General features: G+C 36.0%; 1 protein-coding gene across 2 annotated transcripts in view; it reads left to right on the top strand.

Moving 5' to 3' along the window:
- Nucleotides 1-301: 301 nt before the first annotated feature.
- The window catches only part of NELL2 (neural EGFL like 2), a 103,646-nt gene continuing 80,418 nt past the window's right edge, over nt 302-23,529 (top strand). Inside the window, exons 1-5 of one of the 2 annotated variants that reach the window (XM_087967921.1) lie at nt 302-862; nt 1,176-1,304; nt 14,098-14,248; nt 15,258-15,431; nt 15,533-15,629. In XM_087967921.1, coding sequence (XP_087824047.1) covers nt 805-862; nt 1,176-1,304; nt 14,098-14,248; nt 15,258-15,431; nt 15,533-15,629 — 609 coding nt within the window. In that variant the 5' untranslated portion in view covers nt 302-804. The remainder of the gene's footprint in view (nt 863-1,175; nt 1,305-14,097; nt 14,249-15,257; nt 15,432-15,532; nt 15,630-23,529) is intronic. The other variant, XM_026667843.2, reaches the window with a different exon arrangement.

Below are 23,529 nucleotides of genomic sequence, written 5' to 3'. Positions count from 1 at the left end.
GCGAGGACCGAATGGGGACGAAGGCGGATGGCAGATGGCAGATGGCTTTGCATCTCTTTGGCAGAAAAGGGAACCCGGGAACGAAGCCCGCAAAGAGGCCCAACAGGAGAAGGATTTCCCGGTTCTCGGAGCTTTTTCATCCGTGGAAGGGAACGAAGCGCACGTCGAGGGGCGCAGAAGGTGTCGTAGGCCGCCTCTCTTTCGACGCCCACCTGCCTGTCATAACCGGCCTCAGCTCGCCTCCTCCTCTTCCAACCTGTCGCCGCCTCGGCCCCTTTTGATGCTGCGAGGAGGAGCCAGAAGCCTCGCCGGCGCCGTTGGACAGAGCGGTGGCGGCGGCAACAGCGGCGTTGGCAGAGACTCCTGCTGCTGCTATTGGTAACGGCCGCGGGGCTTGGCGAGGAAGCCCGATGGGAGAGAGCGAGCTAGGCACGCCTTAGGTGCGTCATCCCCTCGCTACTCGTCTCGCTTGCCACGGGGAGCTCCCGACACTGCCCCACGCGCGACGCGTTCTCCGGATCTTTTTCCCCTCTGATTCTCACTGTTTTAGGGATAGGGGCGGTTTCGGGCTTTGCGGCGTCGGGCGGCCGCTGCTCTCGGCTTGACACGCCCGGGAGGATGCTGCCAGCTTTAGGGCTGGTTTCGATCTCGTTAACCTTCGCCGGCAGGAGCCTCAGTTTCTCCTGAGGTTTCCCTCGCCTCCGCGAGAGAAAGCTCGGGAGGTTTCGAGCATTGGTTTTTTTTTCACCGCGATCCGCTTCCGGAGGAGGACTATGGACTGATCGCCGCTCCCTCTCCAGTTCTATGGAGTCCCCGCCGGTATTAGCGAGCACTTTGTGCCTGCTCTTCTGCCTGAGCTCAGGTAAGGGCAAGGAGACGAAGGTTCCCCACCAATTCCCTTCTTCACCAACCCCCTCGCGGTGCCTTTGATCCGGCCGGCTCTTTTGTTTCTCATGGAGAGGATCGGAGCCTGTCTCCGCCAGTGAAGAGGTCGGGAGGAGAGTTGGGGGCCAACACCCGACCCCCAGAACTTTGCCAATCGACAGCACTAAACTAGGTCTCGCAGCAAAGGGATGGCGGGTCATCAGAGAGGAGAAAACTGGGTCGGGGAAGAAAAGAGCGGAGGGAGAAAAGTTGCCCCCGTTCCGTTGATAATCTTATTTTTCTGGATTCAGTTTTCAGCATTGGCGTGGACCCTTCGGTGCAGATTGATGTGCTGAGCGAGTTGCAGTTGGGGGATTCTGTGGCTGGAGTGCGGCAAGTTCAGGGACTGCACAACGGCAGCAAAGCTTTCTTCTTCCAAGGTAAGGACGCCCAACCTTTCTGGGTTGCAGCGGTGGCCGAGGGCTGATTCTCCGGGAAGGGTCGGCCGAGTCCATCTAAACAATTCCAGAGCTTGCAGACTCAGGCATTTGATTGAACTTTTTGCATTAATTTTTGAAGACCGGCGCTATTCCATTGGGCTTATCGGGCAAGATTTGGTCAGCAAGGATTCTCAACAAGGATTCTCCTGTGCTTTTAAAACGTTGCCTATTTCCTACTCTGCTCCCTTCCCTTCCCTTTTGTAGCTCTCCTTTGACTGATAGACCTTTCATTAAGGGTCAGCAGGAAATATGGTGGCAGATGGCTTATTTTGCTAGTCATAGAAAGCCTTGCATAATAAATACATATTAGTTTAGACAGGCTGAAATTAGTTTATTTGCTAGGACAGAGTAAGCTTTTGGTTTAGTTGTCCCTTAGAAGAAATTGCTGGCAATAAGTGCATTACAGTCTATATCTGGCATTGCAAATGTTGCGTAAATAATGACAGTCACTCAAAAATATTTGCCTTTTTCTTGGATTAAAACTCCCGAAATGAACGTAATAGAAGAAACCCCATTATTTCTATACACAATAATAGTCTTTAATTAAGCTATTTTTTTCCTTATGGTTCTTTTAGTCCTTAGTTTGCAAACAGCAACACCTTCCATGAGATTGATACTTAATGAATGATTTTATAACGATAAAATATTTTCTGTTGAAAGTGCATTTGTTGTTTCCATTTGGATTTATTTTGGCCAAATTATATAAATTAATGTGTAGTGAAACTAAGCTGTAGAGCTTATTGCATTTTTTAAAAAATAGTTAATACATAATTTCTTTAATGCTGATAATTATTATTTTAATGTAGTCAAATTGTTTAGAGAGTGGACTAGTAACAATATATTGTTAGGTATTCCAGTAATGAGAAAAGTTTTTTTAAAAATTTCTTCCCTGGTGTCAAATGTAAGATAAGTGTAACTTTATAAAACAAATGTAAAACAAGTGTTTTCACCTATCAATAAAAATTACAGCCTTTTTCAGATTGGAGCAGAATCCAAAAACCCAACCAATTTCAGATTTTGATAATGAACTAATCCAGAAATGTTTAGCGATCACCAGGTTGGGAAAGGCAAGTCCATAGCTGCCCACATAATCACTGGAGGTTCTGTAGAGACACTGTTCTAGAGATCAGCCAGAGTGTGTCACTATAACCATTATCATAGAATATTCTGGATATTTAAATAGAATGATTGATACATACTATTTATATATAGAGGAAGGCTCATTACCCCAAGATCTACAATAACTGCCATTCAACAGAATGAAAATATCAAAAGTCAGCTTTGGGACTAATAACACAAACACTTCAGAACAGTGCTCATTGTTGCAAGGAATAGATTTGTTCTTATCTTTTCTTTTAAAAAAATTAATTGATTTTTTTTTACATTTTAAAAGTTTTAACATTTGTTTTTGTTTTGCTTCTACTTTCCCTTTTTATTCTCCCTCAAATAAAAGTCATTCAGCAGAAGCGTTCATTTTTACTTCCTATCTCTTCCTACATACCACTAATCTGTGGCACATCTTAGGAAATGATATAATTTTTTCATCTTGGATGAAAAAAAATGAACATAGAGAGGCTACCTTATTTTGATTCTTACTGCTGCCATTTTCTGATTCTCAGAGTTCTGAAAATCTGTGTAATTTCTTGCCCAAATGATGAAAATGTATTTTGGTGTCCTATGGCAAATAGAGATCTGTAGACATTCAAGAATATTCCGTACCAAATTATAATTGTTAGAACAAAACATATGTACCCAGTCTACGCGGTGTTTGAATTAAGGATGGATTTATTGTAATATAAAATAAAAAAACTTTATTAAAAAAATATTCCTTACCTAAGCTAGGCATTTTGCTTAACATATATTAGTGCTTTTATCTAATTGTAAACTAATTCCAAAATCTGGGTAGATGCCTGAAGATCTTATTGCTTCATATAGAGAGAAGAGTAATTGCTTCATGTGCCAATAGTGAAATGCTACATAAAAATTGCCTGTAATTAAGGAAATGTGTCTTTCTCTGTTGTTTTACCCCACCACAAAAGAGAGAAATCTCTCTCTGTATAAAAGTTAAATACTACTTACGCATCATCACAAAATCTCCAGAACCATAAAGCCTACATACTTGAAATTTGCATGTATGTTCCTCTTGGCTTCTAGGTGCTCATTAAGAAAGGATTTTTCGAAATGACCATCAGAGCATTAGTATTTTGTATGTTATTATTAACATGCTCTGATGCTAAGGAGTTCTACTCCCTCTCCCCACCTGAAAAGAAATCTGTTCCAAATGCAAAACACAAGCAGAGGAGAGGAGTTTCAGTTTCAGTTTTAGTTTCACAGCAGCAAGCAGCTTTAGTACAGAACAGTTGAGCTAAGCCATGCCCAGGCTCCTTGCTGTCTCCTTCTTGCTTGCACAGCAAATACTGCTTCAGTTTCTAAACAGCCCTCAACTCTTTCACACACTGACAGGATGCTAGCCAGATGAATACCGATGGATGCTGGTAGGCAGAGGCAGAATTTTTCCCCCTTATTTTCCTCCCCAAAAACTAAGCCCAACCACATAGTTTCGTAGCGAAGCACAAGTATCGAGCTAGTCTAGAATAAAAGACAAAACAGGAATTGGATTACTTATAAATACTCAAGATTGTTATCTGGTTTTTCATTGCAGAACTGTACTGTATATAAGACTGATGAAAGGAATTGGGAAAATGTAGTCATAACATTGGGGCCATATGAAATCATTTTGCCATGCAAATCTGCTTTGTCCTGCTATTCCTGGAGCAGGTATGTCAAATTCAAGGCCTGGGGGCTGGATTGGCCTCATGGGGTGCTTAGATCTGGCCCACAGGGCTGCCCTGGAGACAGTGAAGGACCAGCCTGTGGTGCTTCTGCCAGTGAAAATAGCTCCTGAGCTCTGTTTTCCCTGGCAGAGGGTTTCAGGAAGCCATGGCAGCCAAAAACTGAGCTCAGGAGCCCGTTTTCAGTGGCAGAGTGCTTGGGCCTCCACGGGTGCCCCCAACACAAGTGAAATGAAGCTGATCACACACACCCTGGCCACGTCCCCCCTCCCAAGGTCAAACACAACTCTGATGCAACCCTCAATGAAATCAAGTTTGACACCTCTGTCCTGGAGAAATGTCACTAAGAAACTAATCAGATGTCCTGCACGGTGTTGGGCTGTAAGCCCAACTCCCACCTGTTGACGTCGGGCCCTCATACCACCCTCATGGAGTCTGTTTCTGTCCATTTGAGCAGCCACATGCACATTTGTGGCCCGCTGGAGGTCATTTTGCAGGGCTCTGGCAGTGCTTCTCCTGTCCCTCCTTGCACAAAGGCGAAGGTAGCGGTCCTGATGCTGGGTTGTTGCCCTCCTACGGCCTCCTCCACATCTCCTGATGTACTGGCCTGTTTCCTGGTAGTGCCTCCATGCTCTGGACACTACGCTGACAGATGCAGCAAACCTTCTTGCCACAGCTCGCATTGATGTACCATCCTGGATGAGCTGCACTACCTGAGCAACTTGTGTGGGTTGTAGACTCCGTCTCATGCTACCACTAGAGTGAAAGCACCGCCAGCATTCAAAAGTGACCAAACCATCAGCCAGAAAGCATAGGAACTGAGAAGTGGCCTGTGGTCATCACCTGCAGAACCACTCCTTTATTGGGGATGTCTTGCTAACTGCCTATGCTTTCCACCTGTTGTTTATTCCATTTGCACAATAGCATGTGAAATTGATTGTCAATCAGTGTTGCTACCTAAGTGGACAGTTTGATTTCACAGAAGTGTGATTGATTTGGAGTTACATTGTGTTGTTTAAGTGTTCCCTTTATTTTTTTGAGCAGTGTATATACAAACAACACATATACAATCTTCGCAGTGATGTGACATTGATTTTTCCATTTAAATCAATATATACATATTTACATTATTTTTTATTCCTACAATCTAACCAATTGTACCATTTTTCCCAGACAGTGTAGTATTCCGTGTCTTCTCTATCTTGCAATTCTAGTGTGAGTTTGACCATTTCTGCACAATCCATTATTTTCTTTATTATCATACTTTCTGTGGGAATGCTATCTAGTTTCCAACTTTGTTCCAGCTTTAAGTTATTCTTGCCGCTGTTAGTACATGTATTATGATATATTTAATTTCTTTCTTAAATACTGCTCTGATTATCCCTAAAAGAAACATTTCAGGCCTAAGTTCTATTTGGAGACCGGTAATTTCTTGTAACCATTTCCTTATTTTGTTCTAATTTTTTTTTTGCTTTTGGGCAGGACCACCACATGTGAAAGAAGTACCTTGTTTGTTTTTACATTTCCAACATTCTGGGTTCATGTTTGGGTATATTTTAGCAAATCTTGCTGGTACTAGATGTCAACGGTAAAATATTTTATAGAGGTTTTCTTTATAGGCAGTAGCCATTATTAATTTGTAGTTTTTGTTCCACAATTTTTTCCATTTCTCTAATTGTATATTATAACCAAAATTTCTTGCCCAGTCTATCATTGTTCCTTTGACTATTTCCTCTTCCCTATCAAATTTAAGTAAGTAATTATACATTTTAGTTGTAAATTTTTCTTCTGGTCCTAGTAAAATTTTGTCGATTTATTGTTGTTCTCTATCTATCCCAAATTCCTCTAGATCTTTTTTGTATCTTGTCTGCAATTGTAGATAGGGCCACCAATCTATAATTATTCCCTCTTCCTTGAATTCTTGGTTCATTTTCAATCTTCCTTGGTTATCCAGCAATTGGTTATATCTTATCATTTTGATTATGTCTAATGTATTTGGATAAATCATTGCTTTCATTGTTGAAAGCCAATCAGGTATTTTATAATGTTTTTATTTTATTTTACCCCAGACTTGTAATAATGCATTCCTGATAAAATGGTTTTGGAAGGGTGATTCTATTTTGTTCTTTTTCTTCCACAAAAAGGCATGCCATCCTATTTGTAGGTCATGTCCTTCTAGAGTTAGTATTCTCTTGTTCTTTAGAGATATCCACTCTTTAATCCATGCGAGTGCTGCTGCATGATAGTATTATTCCCAATCAGGGAGTCTGAAGCCACCTCTACTTATACTATTCTGTAATAGTTTTGGCTTTATTTGGGACTTCTGGTAGTGACATCACGATGGTGCGGAGAAGAGTGAGTGGAGCTCTGTGTCCTGAATTCAAGAATCAATGACCAAAAGTAACGAGATGAAGAGTGAGATGGGGGAAATGAAAGGCAGCATACATAAATTGGACAACAAAATAGGTATAATTTAGCAGACAATTGAAAAAAATGAACAAAAAATAAAAATGGTGGAAAACAGAACAGAGCAGACAGAAAAGAAATTGGAATCAGTAGATCAAAAACTAATGGCAATAAACAAGGGCTTAGAGGAATCTATTATATATTTGGAAATGGAACGAGCGGCCTTCTACCTACGTTTTCAAAATGTAATGGAAAACAAAGAAGATTTGAGAACAATTATGTCAGAACTGATAGCAGAAGCTACATGAAGGGATAATCAAGCAATTCAAAATGAAATAGATGAGATATACAGGATGCACACAAACTATGCGAGGCGTCATAAGTTACTGAGAGAAGTTCACATCAGATTCGCAAAGAAAAAAAATAAGAGGTGAAATCTATAAAATAACAAGAGACGAACCAATGACATATAAAAGCAAAAAAAATCTGACACTGAAACAGATACTAAGACAAGTGAGAGAACAGAGAAGAGACTACTGTTTCCTGGCAATGCAATTGATAAAACACAACATACTATTCAAGTGGTTCACACCAGAAGGAATGTTAACATGGCAGGAGAAGAAAATAAGAATCATTTAGACAAGGCACAGGAGTCCAACTTATGATAGAAGAGGAATTTAGTAGCAAAGAAGAATTAGAAAGCAGAAGCCAAGAGGAGCCACAATCTGAGGAAAAAGAATAGGAACAAGAAGAGAGAAACAAAGAGGAAATAGAACAGCGTGAAAAAGAAGGGATAAGAACAAGAGCTCAGAGAGAAAACAGAATAAATAGAAGACAGAAACAACTGTATAGACAATAAAATGGAAGAAGAGATTAAACTAATAACTATGAACATTAATGGAATAAATTCCCCAATAAAAAGGAAACAAATTTTTACAAATTTACAGAAACAAAAGGCAGATATAATATGTCTCCAAGAAGTACATATTAAGAAACAACATAAGAACTACTTGGAACAAACAAAATTAGGGAAATTATATACCTCATTGGCAGACCAGGAAAAAAATGGGATAGCTGTATATATCAAAGAAAAGATAAAATCAAAACAAATTTACTCTTTTGACAACTTTAATGATAGAAGTTAGAATACAACAAAAAACAAGTATTATTAGTAATAATTTATGCCCCAAATGATAACCAAAAGAAATTTTATAGCAAAGTATACAAAAAATAATAGAAACAGGACAGGAAAACATTTGTCTATTGGGAGACTTTGATGCAGTGGTAGATATTAATAAGGACCATATAAACAACAAAAAATAAGAAGAGGAAAATATTACCAAAATCATTTTTTGAGATGGCCCATGAATTCAATTTAAGAGACAGTTGGAGAGAGCTAAATTTGAAAGAGAATAAATACACATTTTATTCCAACCCCCATAAATCATGGTCTAGAATCAATATGATTTGGATGAACAAGGAAATAGAAAACAATTTGGAATCCATAGAAATAATGACCCTAAAAATAATTTGGAAAGCCCTCCCCCCAAATTAGAAGATGAACATTAAACACACAGATCTTGAAAGAAAAAGAATATACACACCTGATTAAAAAAGAAATGGAATTATTTCTCAAAGATAACAAAAATCAATATACAACATTGCAGAACTTATGAGACACCACTAAAGCATACCTATGTGGAATAACAATAGCATACATAGCTTGAAGAAACAAAGAAAATGGACGAAACAAAACATACTACTGGAAAGATGTACTGGAAAGATCTAAAAAAATAGAAACTGCATTACAAAAAGAGCCACAAAATGATAAAATTAAAAGGGAAAGATATTTTATTAAAACAAACTAAATTTATTGAGACAGGAAGATTAAAATTGGTAAGGCAAAATTTCTTTGAGCAGGCAAACAAGCCAGGAAGATGGCTAGCATACAGGTTAGAGAAAGAAAGGGGGGAAAATTAATACAACAATTACAGGATGATAATGGAAACCTCCTACACCAAACGGAACAGAACAAAAACATTATACGAAACTATTTTGAGAACTTATATAGACAAGATGAAATAGAGAGGGGGAAGATAGATCAATATTTTAAAGATAGGATAGTAGAGAAATATTAAATAAGGAAATAACACAAATAGAATTGAAAAAAGCAGTATACAATCAGAAAAGTACAAAAATCCTGGGACCAGACAGAATCCCAGGGGAATTTTATAAGAATATGTTTGAAATAATGGAACGCTTGATGTTGGAAGTATATAACGAGGTACTGCTAGAAGCAAAATTGCTGAAATCATGGTTTGAAGCCTACATCACCTTAATACCAAAAGAAGGTACTGACCATCTGCAAATTAAAATTCTACACCTATTTCAGTACTGGATGCTGACTATAAAATATTTATGACAATAATGGCAGAAAGAATGAAAAAGCTATTAAATGAAATGATACATACCGATCAAAATGGTTTTCTACCTAAAAGACAAATTAGAAATAATATTAGGACAGTAACAAATGTATTAGAAGACTATGAAGCACATCCAGAAAAACAAGCAGCATTTATTTTCTTGGATGCACAAAAAGTCTTTGATAACTTGAATTGGGATTTCTTTATTCAACAAACAAAAGAGATGACGTTTGGGCCAAATTTTGAAAGGATGATAAGCGGTAATTTACTCCATGAAGAAATAGTGAATGGCGACTTTACTGAAAGGTTTAATATAACTAAGGGAGTAAGACAGGGATGTCAGTTGTCACCTATAATCTTTATCCTCTCAATAGAAATTTTATCAGTACAGATTAGGAATAAAAAAGAAATTACAGGAATCAAGATAAAAAAGGAAGAGTACAAAACACAGGCATTCACAGATGATCTGGTGTTCTTTATAGAGAATCCAATGGATGCAGGGACAATATTACTAAAAGAAATAGAAGAATTTGGTAAAGTGGCAGGCCTTAAAGTTAACAAAAATAAAACCAAAACATTAGTTAAAAATCTTACAGAAAACCAGAAAAAAGAAATTAGAAAAGGAAACAAAATTGCAAATTATAAACAAAATTAAATATCTAGGAATTTGGCTGACAGCAAGATGTTCATCAATAAAGGAGGACAATTATAACAAACTAATAAATCAGACAAGGAAAGATTTGGAAACATGGGTGAAATTACAACTATCATTAGTAGGAAAAACTGCTTCAATTAAAATGAACTTGTTACCAAGATGTTGTACTTATTCCAGACCATTCTGGTAAAATTAGACAAACATTTTTTGGGGGGAATTGAATAAAGTGATAACCAAATTTGTATGGGCCCAGGAGGGCTGTGACTTTTTACTTTTTATTGTGTCACACTTACCAGAGGTGGAAATAAGAAAGACATTTTATAAAAGAAACTTGGAAATCAGAATAAAAGACTAAAATTACAGAGCTGACTTTAAGAACTTGGAAAATAATTTGGACTATTATAATATGGAGCAAATGCTGGAACTGGTTCATTTAAATAACTGACTGCTTTGTAAGAAATGGATCTTGATTGAAATTAATATCTGCTGGAAAAAAGGCAGCATGAAAATTTGGGAGGAGAGTGCCATCTATTAATTATTAGAAAACAAAGCATACTCCTAACAACCAGATTTCTTTTGAAATATTTGAAATTTGGTGGTTGTGATCTTTAACTGGTAAGCTTTATGCTTACCAGAGGCAGAAATAAGAAAGACATTTTATAAGAGAGACACTGGGAAGCTAGAATAAAAGACTAAAACTACAGAGTAGACTTAAATAATTTGGAAAATACCTTGGACTACCAGAATATTGAGTAAATGCTGGAATTGGCTCATTTAAACATTGATGTTTTGAAAGAAATGGAGATTTAAGTGAAAAAGACATTTTATAAGAGAAGCTGGGAAGCTGGAATAAAAAGACTAAAATCACAGAGCAGATTTAAAGATCTTGAAAAATACTTTGGACTACCAGAGTATTGAGTAAATGCTGGACTTGGCTTATTTAAATAACTGATTATGTTTGGAAAGAAATGGAAATTGAGTCAAATAAACATCTGTTGGAAATTTGAGAGAAGAGCCCCATCTACTAATAATTGGAAAATAAACCATACTCCTATAATGTTGGTCTCTCTGAATCAGATTGAGGCATGATCGTTTATTCCATTTTTATTGCTGCTATGATGGGAGTTGAAGGAACAGCTGTGGAAACGAGAGGACTTTTCAGTGAGATATTTTTGTTGTTCTGAAATATTATGGATCTGATCGATAGGATGGATGAGAAAAGGGAAAATATCTTGCAAGTACAATGAATGAAGAACAAACTGCCCATGAATTGGTGGAACCAACAGAAAGATGGGATGAAATGGACTACTTAAGCCAGCAAATGAAACACGAACAGGGAAAGAATACGGATCAGAAAAACCAGCAAATGAAGCAACAGCTCAATGAAGAGGAAGACCAGATAAATGGCAAGCAAAGAGGAGCAGAAGGAACAGATGAATTGGTCACATCAGCAAATAAACCAAGGACTGGAGCAAAAAATAGGACTGACAAATCAGCTGATAAAGGAAAAAAGGCAAGAAAATAAAACAGATAAATCAACAATTGGAGAGCCCGGAATATACTTTTGATAAGGAGATTGGGACATGGACAGATATTTGGGAGAATTGGCACCATAAGGTTGTATTGGGAGAAATGTCTAGATTAAATAAGAAAGACACCGATGAAGATAAATATGAGGAGTGTGTGTGTGTGTGGGGGGGTGAATTTAAAAATGGATAAGAAATGAAGCACCAAGGAGGAGAAGATATGATGGATACAAAGAATTGCCTTTTAAGTAGCCTGATTGTAAGCTAAAGGAAGCAGAAATAAAATTAGGGGAAATATTAAAATATACATTTTTGTAGAATGAATAAAAATAACGGATAGAAAGACTAGAAGTTTACAGATGTTAGGCATTTTCTTTTTGTATTTTTCAAAGAATATAATGAGAATTACTTAAAATTTGATAAATGTAATAGAGATTACTAATATTGTTAGTGTGAATTGGATCAATAGGAATGATACTTAGAATTAATTTTGTTTACATATATAAGGAAATGTATAGACTAAACAAGAAAGACATAGATGAAGATAGAGATAAAGATGAGGAATTAGGTTTTATTTAGTTGATGTATGCTTAAACAATATAATGAGGATTACTTAAATATGACAAATGTTACAGAGATTACTAATATTGTGATGATGAACTGGATTAATATGAATGATACCCAGAACCAACTCTGTTCACACACAATATGGATGTATATTGGAAAAAATAATAAAAATATATCTAAAAAGAAAAGAAAAAAAAAGATATTCAAGGACCAAAACAGAATACTGGAAAGTGGATGTATGTTTATTATAATTGGATGTTGCAGATTAAAAAAGGAACTGGATTAATCTAAACTGACCTATTGAAAGGACCACTAAATTTGGCATTGTGTTATGACTCAAACCTTGTTCCAAGAAAACAAACACGAAACAAAGGTAACAGCAAAACCTTTTAATGATTTTTTACGAATTCTGTTCCTTCACGGGGATTAGTTATAACCTATACCATGAAAAAAATAAGGAAAAAACAAACAAACTAAAAGACATTAGAAGAAGAAAAACATGAAAGATTGGAATTAGAATGACAGAAAGAACCAGCAAAAAAGACTTTAAAAAATCAAATGGAATTAACAAAACACAAGCTGAATTTGCTACATAAAGAAGAATTGGCTCAAAAAATTAAAAATACAAAACAATATTTTTTGAAAATGCAAATAAAACTGGAAAATGACTCACATACAAATTGAAAATAGAGAAAGAAAAGAAATTGATACATAGATTAGTAGATGAGAAATCATTATCAAAACGAGGGTAAAAATAATAATAATCCAAGACTATTATGAAAAATTGTATGAGCAGGAGAAAGTTCCAGAAGAAAGAATTAAACAATATTTGGAAAAAGCAGGTCTACCTAAAATACTGGAAACAGGGAAAGCTATGTTAAGTGAACCGATATCAATGATGGAACTGTCAGAAGCAATTAAGAAGCAAAAGAATAATAAAACACCAGGACCAGATCAGCTGCCAGCAGAATTTTATAAACATTGACAAGATATTTTGGGCCCATCAATGCTGGAAGTTTATAATGAAGTTTTATTTAAAGTGAAGGTACCAAATTAGTAGATGGAAGCAAACATTACTTATTCCAAAAGAAGATTCAGATTTAATGCAGATAAAAAATTATAGACTTATATCTTTACTAAATGCTGATTATAAAATATATGCTTCAATAATGGCAGAGAGACTGAAAAGATTTTTGAATGAATTTGTACCTTCAGATCAAAATGGCTTCCTGCCTAAGAGACAGATTAAAACCAACATGAGAATGATTCTGAATACATTGGAATATTATGAAGCATATTTTGGAAAACAAATGGTATTGATTTTTCTGGATATGCCGAAAGCATTTGACAATGTAAACTGGCAATTTATGCTGTTACAACTAAAATTTATGGATTTGGGGGAGAGATTTATTAATATGATTATAGTAATATATAACAAGCAAACAATATTCTCATGGGTCATCATGGCTGTTTAAATTTCTGAATAGAGACAAAAGGATAATCTAAAGTCTCTTTGAAGCTATATTACATAAAAAGGATACATAAGCAGTTGGAGATCTCCCTGTGTGCTCAGAATAATAACTAGAATTATTCAAACATTTTGTTAAAGTTACTTCGCAATGGTAAAAAATATATATTCCCCAATTTTTATCACTGAGCATTGTGAATTTTATTGTTTGTTTCTTGCAAAGAGTAAATGCCATAGTGTTTTGTAAACAGCTGCATTGTGTTTTAGCCTTTGGGCAAGGTACATGTTTTCCTGAGTATTTTTCCTTTGTCCTTTGCCAACTTTGGTGAACAAACTGTTTATATTTTTAGATTTTGGTGTACATTTTAAAGAATACAAATGTGTAATATTTTATAATTTTAGACCACTGAAGTGGTTGCATTTGAATTTCTCCATAATTTATTCACATTGATATTATGTAACTAAATAAGGAATTATGAATCAAAATATTAAGAAAATTAAATGTAATTTAAATATTAATACAATATTTTTACAAAAGCAAACAGTTTAAAGATCCTAAACTGAATTAAAATTTAATTTTCCCTTATTGGTGAAAATTTCTAGAAAGACATGATTCTAATCAATGGAATAATTTTTGTGCTCAGAATTGAAAACAAAATATTGATATGTAAAAAAACTATAAATGTTTTAAATATATTTTTTAAAAATAGCATTTCAGTGATGAGGATGAATACTTGATTCCATACTAAAATACATAATTAAATAGGTCTGAAAGTTGTATTTGACTAATCAATTTTTTTATCATAATAAACTGTAAAGATAGTTCTATGCCTAATTTGCTTATGAATGAGAATAATTTGTTGTTGGTTTTTTTTTTTTTTTTTGCTTTATTTCAGGAGCTGCAAGAAATATAAAAGTATCTCCAGAGAAAGCTGAACTTTTTTTTCAGAAACTGAGAAATAAACATGAATTTACCATGTTGGTATCTCTCAAACAAACTCTCTTAAATTCAGGTGTTATTTTTTCTGTTCATCATTTAGATCACAGGTATGCAGAAAAATATACATTTCTTGACATTTATTCATGGTATATTCAAAGTGACATAGAAATAGGATCAAACCTACTTCATACTTAATAAGGGACACCTTGGAAAAAAGTGGATTAAGCATTGAAAAAATATTTTTGGAATAAAGCAAAGGCAAAAAAAAAATGCTTGGCTAGGATAACTTCTAGTTGAGCTCAGCTCCAAGAAGTCTAATTTTGCTAACTTAGAACAAACCTAAAATAAATCTGAAATATATGACGGACACTAACTTGGGCAGTGATCCTATGCATATCAAGCTTTATTGAAGCAAAGATTTATTTCTAATACATTTATTGAGGACTCTGGGTGTAGTTAAAACAGGGCTTTTAATTTTGACCATTCCCCAAAGTTGTAGAAGTCTACCTACAGAAAAAGTAGAAAACTAAAGAAGACCTGAGGACATTTGAGAAAGATCTCTTAAGTGACCATTCAAAGTTACAAGAGCACTGAAAAATGTGACTTATGACTGTTCTTCAAAGTTATAACCTTTGCAGCATCCCCATGATCATATGATCAACATTCAGATGCTTGGCTCTTGTTTATGACTGTTGCGATTTCCCAGCGTCATGTGATCACCTTTTGTGACTTTCTGACAAGCAAAGTGAATGTGGGCAGTCAGTTTCACTTAACAGACTACTAACGTACTGACTGCAATGATTCACTTAACAATGATGGCAAGAAAGGTCATAAAATGGGGCAAAATTCACTTAACAAATGTCTTATTTAACAACAGAAATGTTGGGCTCAATGATGGTTGTAAGTCAAGGACTACCTGTATATGTTTAATTTTTGATATAACTTTAAATTTGAGTTATTCTTTGTCATACTGAAACAATTTAGGAGAAAATCTAACTATGCAGCATTTACTTCTTATGAATAAGTGTTCGTGTTTAGTTTGTATGCAAAGAAATATGTTATCTATTTATCTGGTGTTAAATTGCTTCATAACTTTCTGGTCCATTTCTGATGCAGGTACTTGGAACTAGAAAGCAGCGGCCATAGAAATGAAATTAGATTGCACTATCGTTCAGGAAACCATCGTTCACACACAGAAAAATTTCCTTACGTTTTGGCAGATGACAAATGGCACAGGCTGTCCTTAGCAATCAGTGCATCACATTTGATTTTGCATGTAGACTGCAATAAGTAAGTTAAAAGTTACATTTTGTTCCAGTAACTTATATGAATTAAAAGAACAGGAGTTCTTCTAAAAATTATTTTACTCCTAATTTCTTTTTTAAAATCAGAATATATGAGAGAGTGGTGGAAAAACCATATATGGATTTACCAGTTGGCACTACATTTTGGTTGGGACAAAGGAATAGCGCTCATGGTTTTTTCAAGGTATGTTTTTTTTCTTGAAATCCTTTTTCCAAGTTTAGGTAGACATGGTCATTTAGCTTAAGTAATGCATATATGATTGTATTATGATTTTAGCTTCTCTAACTTAAAACACTCTGGGATTTTTCATGTTTAAATTAGATTTTTTTGTGTTTTTGTTCCATGTTTTAAAAGTTAAACATGATATGAAGTTCTTTTCCTCCTATACTGAATCTGGTTATTGAATTTAACATTTAACACACTGGCTGGTTGCTGAAAGAAAATCAAAAACAGTAAATTCTCCCCTTTTACCTGGGACATTATTTTACCAAAGGTATAAACTTTACTGAATAAATCCACATTGGCACAGAAGTGAAACCAGCTCTGGCTTCCTGTGCAAAAGCACCATATTTCATTCCCCTTTCCCCACAGGCCACCCACAGTCCATTACATCAACCAATCACTTCTGTTTATTTTGTTATGAGAACCAGCCAGCCACACTGTGACATCTGCTCTGGGTGTCCTTGAGGGGGAGAGCAATATCTCATGGGAACCCACAATGCTTGGATGCCATTCCCCCCCACTCTTGCATTCCAATTCACCACCCCCTTTTCTTTGTCAAGCTGCCAGCGAAGTGGAAAACAGGTGAAAGTTTGAGTCAGTCTTACCATAACCCCCACCCACCCACCCAGAAGAAGGGTAGACCCGAAACAACAATAAACATACATACACATTATTACTTACATCCTAACTACTGCTGCATTCCTTATTGGGGCCATTGAGGGTACCTAGTGTGAAACTTCTTAAACATTCCATTTTTATATTTTATAACATGGCATACAAAGAGAATACAAAAGTAAATAATAGGAAAATTAGGGAAGAGAAAAAGGAAGTGGATAGTGAAAAGGAAAAGAAAAAAAGGAAAAAAGACATTTAACTTCCAACTCCTTTGGTGCAGTAAAATAAGACATTAACACCTAACCTCGACTTTTTACTTTTATAGAATAATATAAACCATCCATTTTGATAATTCTAATTGATAAAACCCAAAATCAAACTTTCATTTTTTTCTACCTCAAGCACAAATTCCAGAAGTGGTTTCCAAGTAGAAATAACCATTTTTCTTTAATTAAAGGAGTCAATTTAGCCATCTCTACTAAATCCATCAGTTTTTGCAGCCATTCATTCATTGTGGGGCTTGCTTCAGGACTTTGTGTTTGAGGTGGGAAAAAAATGAAACTTTCATTTTGGGAGGAACCATCCACTCCGTCTACTAATAGGTAGCCTTTCCACAGTACTAGTTGTTGTAATATTTCCTTGTAATATCTGAAATTGAGGATCTTTTGGATCTCATAGTGCTCCTCTCCCTTTACTATGATGGGAGGAGGAGGTGGTTCTTTGACTGGCCTCAAGCCAGATCCCCAAAAGGATTTTAAAAGACTGCAGTGAAATATCAGATGAACTTGCCTGAAGCTTCTTGGCAATTTCAGCTCCACTGTCACTAGATTCATGATCCGGATGATTAGGAAAGGTCCTACATATTTGGGACTTAACTTTTTACAAGGCTGACTCAGATTTAGATACTTAGTGGACAAATATACTTTACCTTACTGTAAATTCCCTTTGGGGGGCTTTTCTGATCTGCTTGCCTTTTTTTTTTTTTTTTTGGCTTTCCCTAATTTTATTTAGTGCTTCATGCATGGTGGACCATATGGCTTTTAGAGTATCCATCCAATCAACTAATGACACTGAAGATGGAGCTTCCTGTGAGATATCTTGTATGGGTATGAACTGTGCCACATCCCCTGTGGCCACTTTGAAAGGGTAAAACCTGTGCTGCTGTGCTGTTGTTATATGTCACTTCTGCGAAAGGCAGGAGATTGACCCAATTAGTCTGCTGATAATTTATATTATTCAGCAGCCCTTTTGTAGTTGGATGGTAGATGGAGCTAAGTCCCTGGGAGGAACCTATCAATTTTAAAAATTCCTACCACAATTTTGCAGTGAACTGCACCTACTTATCTGAGATAATACACTTTGGGACTCTGTGTAGTCTGTACACGTGCTGCACAAATATCTTGGCTAGGGTCCAGCTGGAAGAAATGGTAAAGGTTCCAAGTAATATATCCCATTAAATAAGAACTCTGAGGCAGGCATATTCCTCAAATAACATTTTGTTGGAAGATATCAAATTGGCATTTTCTTGGTGAAAAATCAGCTCTAAGTTCCTGCCAGTTTTAACACTCAATTAAAAGTAAAACTTTGTCATTTCCCCCCAGAGTCACCAATCACATGATCCAAACAGATGTAGTCCAGTTGCTAGGTGACCTCAGTTACTATCTTTCAAACACCTGCACCAACATCCTTGATTCCAGGGGAAACAATTTTATTTTGGCTACAGCACCCCAGCTATCTCTACCCCCCTCCCTGGCCCCTTTGCTCCAGGCTGTGTCAGCCCTGAAGCAGTGAGAAGAAGAAACCCTCTAGAGAAAAACTACAAAATAAAATGGTCACAGTTCAGCCAACTTCATGGTTGACAGGAATCTTCAGACATGCCACAAGTGTGCTTCCTTCGAGAACAGGTTGATGACAGTCTAGATTACTATGTTCCCTGCCCTCTCAAGCAGCTCCACAATGAAGTCCATGGATATCTCCTCCCATGAGCTAGCTGGGTTTGCTGCCAACTGTAGCAAGTCTGGAGGCTTCCCAGATAGGCATTTCATGGAGGCACACACAGGACAGCTGGCCATATAGGCATCTATGTCTTTTTCCATCTTTGGCCACCAGAATTGTCTCTTCACCAGGTGAAGGGTCTTCAAAAACCCAAAATACCCTGTAGATTTTCCATTGTGGTTCCTCTGCAGGACCAAAATTCTCTGGCTGACTGGGATGTACATTTTACTCCCCTTCCATGCCAAGCCTTCCTTCATCAACAGGTCATCTTTATGTCTCTGGAACCATTCATCTGTCCCCAAGGCATCTTTTAGTGGTCACGTCACTGTCGGCTGTGGGGAGACGGTTCTATGCTGCCTTGCAGCGCTGGCACTGCGAGTTGCCTGGATGGGATAATGGAGTTAACTACTTCTTTCTGGTAGTTCTGTACTGGAGCATGCGAAAGAGGGCATTGGCTAAGAAATTCTTCCCACCAGCAAGTAGTGAAGGGTGAAATTGAAGTGTTTAAAATACTGACCCTATCGGATCTGCTTAGGGGATAGCTTCCTCAGGAACTTTAATGCCTCCAGGTTGTTGTGGTTCATCCACACTTCAAATGGAATTGTATTGCCATCTAAGAACTGCCTCCAAGTGACAAGAGCCCATCGGACCGTGTAAGCCTCATTCTCCCAGATGGCCCACCATCTCTCAGTATCAAGACAACCTGCGAGACGTGTAGGCACATAGTTGCAACTTTCCCTTTCTGTTCCTCTGGAGTAAAACCACCCCTACTGCCACATCATTGGCACCTGCCATGATCATGAAAGGCTCGTCTGGGTTTGGGTACTTCAAGACCAGCGCAGCAACAAAAAGCTGTTTCAAATTTCAATTGAACAGTGTGTTGTCAATAGTATTAGGAAATAACAATCAAAATGTCTACAATATTCATTACATTGATTGTGGTAGTGTTAGTAATAATAATAACAATATTATTTGCTTAACCAATTCAACATACCTTCTTTATATCACTGATCCTTTCCATATATTCCCCTGTTTCTAGCTCCAGTTTTTATCAGTTAGCCATTGATAAAATAAGTCCCAAGTCAGAAAGTATTCAGTTTCTTCCATTTCCTTGATTATAAGTGTTAGCCTATCCATTTCTGCACATTCTAATGTTTTGTTCAGTCTAAACATTTCCTTATATATGTAAACAAAATTAATTCTAAGTATCATTCCTATTGATCCAATTCACACTAACAATATTAGTAATCTCTATTACATTTATCAAATTTTAAGTAATTCTCATTTTTCCAACAGATGTTTATTTCACTCAATTTCCATTTCTTTCCAAACAAAATCAATTATTTAAATAAGCAAAGTCCAGCTCTGATAGTCCAAAGTATTTTTCAAGATCTTTAAATCTGCTCTGTGATTTTAGTCTTTTGTTCCAGTTTCCCAGATTCTCTTATAAAATGTCTTTTTCACTTAAATCTCCATTTCTTTCAAAACAAGGTCAATTGTTTAAATGAGCCAATTCCAGCATTTACTCAATATTCTGATAGTCCAAGGTATTTTACAAGTTATTTAAGTCTACTCTGTAGTTTTAGTCTTTTATTCTAGCTTCCCAGCATCTCTCTTATAAAATTTCTGCCTGGTAAGCATAAAGCTTACCAGTTAAAGATCACAACCACCAAATTTCAAATATTTCAAAAGAAATCTGGTTGTTAGGAGTATGCTTTGTTTTCTAATAATTAATAGATGGCACTCTCCTCCCAAATTTTCATGCTGCCTTTTTTCCAGCAGATATTAATTTCAATCAAGATCCATTTCTTACAAAGTAGTCAGTTATTTAAATGAACCAGTTCCAACATTTACTCCATATTATAATAGTCCAAATTATTTTCCAAGTTCTTTAAGTCAGCTCTGTAATTTTAGTCTTTTATTCTGATTTCCCAGAGCTTCTTTCGTAAAATGACTTTCTTATTTCCACCTCTGGAAATAAGAAACAATAATTGTTGTGAGACAACAAAGAGTTAAAAGTCACAGCCCTCCATGGGATATCAAATTCCTTTACCTCCTCTGTAACTCTCCAGGAGTCTAGGAGTCTCTTTTCCTTTCATTAGTAGATGGTACTCTCGACTTGCTTTTCAACAAAAATCTCTGAAGTGCTTATTTTCGCAGCCTAAACAATTGTGTTTTAAGAGTATCTTATCATAGATTTTTTTTATTCCTTGGGGTTGGTTTTTAAGTAAAAGAAGAATCAGCAACAATCTCTATTCACTGCTCTATTCGCTCCTGCACTTTCTTAGGTGTTCTGAACTGTCCCTGGTTTGATGGCAGCCATGTTATCTGACTGCCACTGCTCCTTGTCTTTGGATGAGGGGGATTTTCCAAGTCACGGAGGAGAGATGCGGCTCTCCTCAACCTGCAAGATTCCCCCTTTACCTACAGGGTGGCTATGGCTTCTTTTGGAGCCCTCCAACAGGGAGAGTTTGGAGCAGGGCCACAGAGCTCATGGTCCTTGCCTCCAATGCCACTGGAAGCACAGCCAGAAGTCTGCCCATACAGTTTTTCATAATAGCCTTGTTTTGATGATATAGTGTTCCTTTCTCATCTACTAATCCATGTATCGATTTCTTTTCTTTCTCTATTTTCAATTTGTATTCCAGGTTTATTCGCATTTTTTAAAAAAATGTTTTGCATTTTTAATTTTTTGAGTCAATTCGTTATGTAGCAAATTCAGTTTGTGTTTTGTTAATTTCATTTGATTTTTTAAAGTCTTTTTTTTTTGGTGGTTCTGTAGTTCTAATTCCAATCTTTCATGTTTTCTTCTAATGTCTTTTGGTTTGTTTTCTTTTTCTTATTTTTTTCCTGCTATAGGTTATAGCTAATCCCCAAATATACGCCTTGGCAGTATCCCACACATTTTGTAGTGAGGTTTCTTCTTTCCTATTTTCTTTTTTAAAAAGTCCATTTCTCATACCATAGTTTGTATAAATTCCTATCTAGTATTGACTGGTTTAATGTTTGTATAAATTCCTATCTAGTATTGACTGGTTTAATGTCCATCTCTTTTGTCCTTTCCACTTGACTCTCACTGGATGGTGATCTGCCCAGACACTTGCCTCTAGCTCTATTTCTTGAACAGAATTTTGATGGTAGAAATAGAAATAAATTATAGGAAAATATTAATAGTAGAAATTTATGCAACAAATGGGAGCCAGGAACAATTTTTTAGAAATTTACATAATATAATTCAAGATATAGAGTATGACAAGATTTGCATTCTAGGTGACTTTAATGCAATCATTGATAAAACATTAGACTACAAAAACAACACAAGAATAGGGAAAAGAAGAATATTACCTAAAACCTTCTTTAAAATAGCTGAAAATTTAAACATCCAAGACATCTGGAGAGAAAGGAATCAAGAAAAAAAGCAATACACCTTTTACTGAAACAGACAACAATTGTGGTCGAGGATCAACATGGTGTGGATGTCGAAGATAATTAATTCCGAAGTAAAGGAAGTAGAAATAGAAACAAACCTATGGGCAGATCACAATAATATGAGATTTAGCTGGAAATGATGAAATAAAAATCCAAGATAGACCCTGCAAAGATCAATTTTAAAAGAGGATGACTTTAGGTCTAAAATGGAGAAAGAATTGGGGTTCTTTTTCAAAGAAAATAAGAAAGAAGACACATCCCTACAAATTCCTTGTGACACAGCAAAGGTTTACATGAGAGGGGTGGCCATAGCATACATGGCAAAAAGAAAGAAAGAAAAAAAAAGCAGCAACAGAGAATCCTAGAAGGAGAGTATAAAAGAAACAAAACTCAAGGAAGAACCACAAAAAATGTAAAATAACAAATGGACCTAATTAAACATAAAATTGATCTGCTTGAGAAAGAAGAACTAGTGCAACAACTAAAAAAGACAAAATAAAACTTATTCAAGAATGCCAATAAACGGGAAGATGGTTAGCCTATAAATTGAGGAAACAGAGAGAAAAGAGTTGGATCACCAAACTACAGAATGAACAAGGGAAGATATGCGGAGGAGGAAAAAAATATAATCCAGGGGTTCTATGAGAAATTATGCAATGAAGACAGCCACACCATAGAAGAAAAAGTGATATCTATTAGGAAGCAGAATTACTGAAAATAACGGTAGAAACAAAAAATATGTTAAACATAGAGATAAGATTGTCAGAAGTAATTGTGACGATAAATAAACAAAACCAACAACAAGAAACCAGGCCCAGATGGACTCTGGCAGAGTTGTACAAAGATCAACAAGAAATTTTTGGAAATATATTACTCAAAGTATTCAATGCAGTCCTAGAAGAGGTGAAAATATCACAAACGTGGAAAGAAGCAACCATTACAATTATCCCCAAAGAAAATACAGACCAAACACTTATTAAAAATTATAGACCAATATCTCTTTTAAACACAGAGTATAAGATTTTTGCATCAATAGTAGCTGATCAATTTTAAAAATTCCTAAATGATTTTATACATGCCGACCAAAATGGCTTTCTACCAAAAAGACAACTCAAAAATAATATAAGAGTAATTTTAGATGCCATGGAATTTTACGAAGTACATAGCGGGGAGCAGATGGTACTACTGCTTCTGGATGCCCCAAAGGCATTCAATAACATCAAATGGGATTTTATTCTACAACAACCTAGATAAATGGATTTTGGTCAGAAATCTGTAAACATAATATCGACGATATATAACAAGCAGAACACCCAAATAATAATAAATGGAGAGACAACGAAAAGTTTTAAAATTCAAAAAGGTACGAGGCAAGGTTGCCCACTATCTCCACTTCTGTTTATACTAACACTAGAAGTACTAACAAGGATAATTAGAAAAGAAACATCAATAAAAGGTCTAGAAATTAAGAAAGAAATATTTAAATTAAAAGCCTTTGCAAATGACCTAGTTTTTATCCTGGAAGAACCACAACAATAGGGACTAAAACTCATAGAATTACTAGAAGAATATGGAGATGTCGCCGGATTGAAAATTAACAAAGAGAAAACTAAAATAATCACTAAGTATATGACGAACAAATAAAAGAAACATTGACCAAGATAATGGTCATTCAGATAATTAATAAAATAAAATATCTATTCACGCATCAGCAAGATGCATAACAATCAAGGAGGATAATTATGCCACATTAATGAAATATATAACAGAGGATCTGGAAAGATGGGGAAACTTAAGGTTATCTCTCATGGGTAGAATAGCC

The sequence above is a fragment of the Notechis scutatus genome, chromosome 6 (assembly GCF_049901735.1).
Source record: "Notechis scutatus isolate UNSWTSFEM ecotype Mainland chromosome 6, rNotScu1.2, whole genome shotgun sequence".
NCBI classification, from domain to species: Eukaryota; Metazoa; Chordata; class Lepidosauria; order Squamata; family Elapidae; genus Notechis; species Notechis scutatus.
This window is presented reverse-complemented; position numbering and strand designations above follow the sequence as displayed.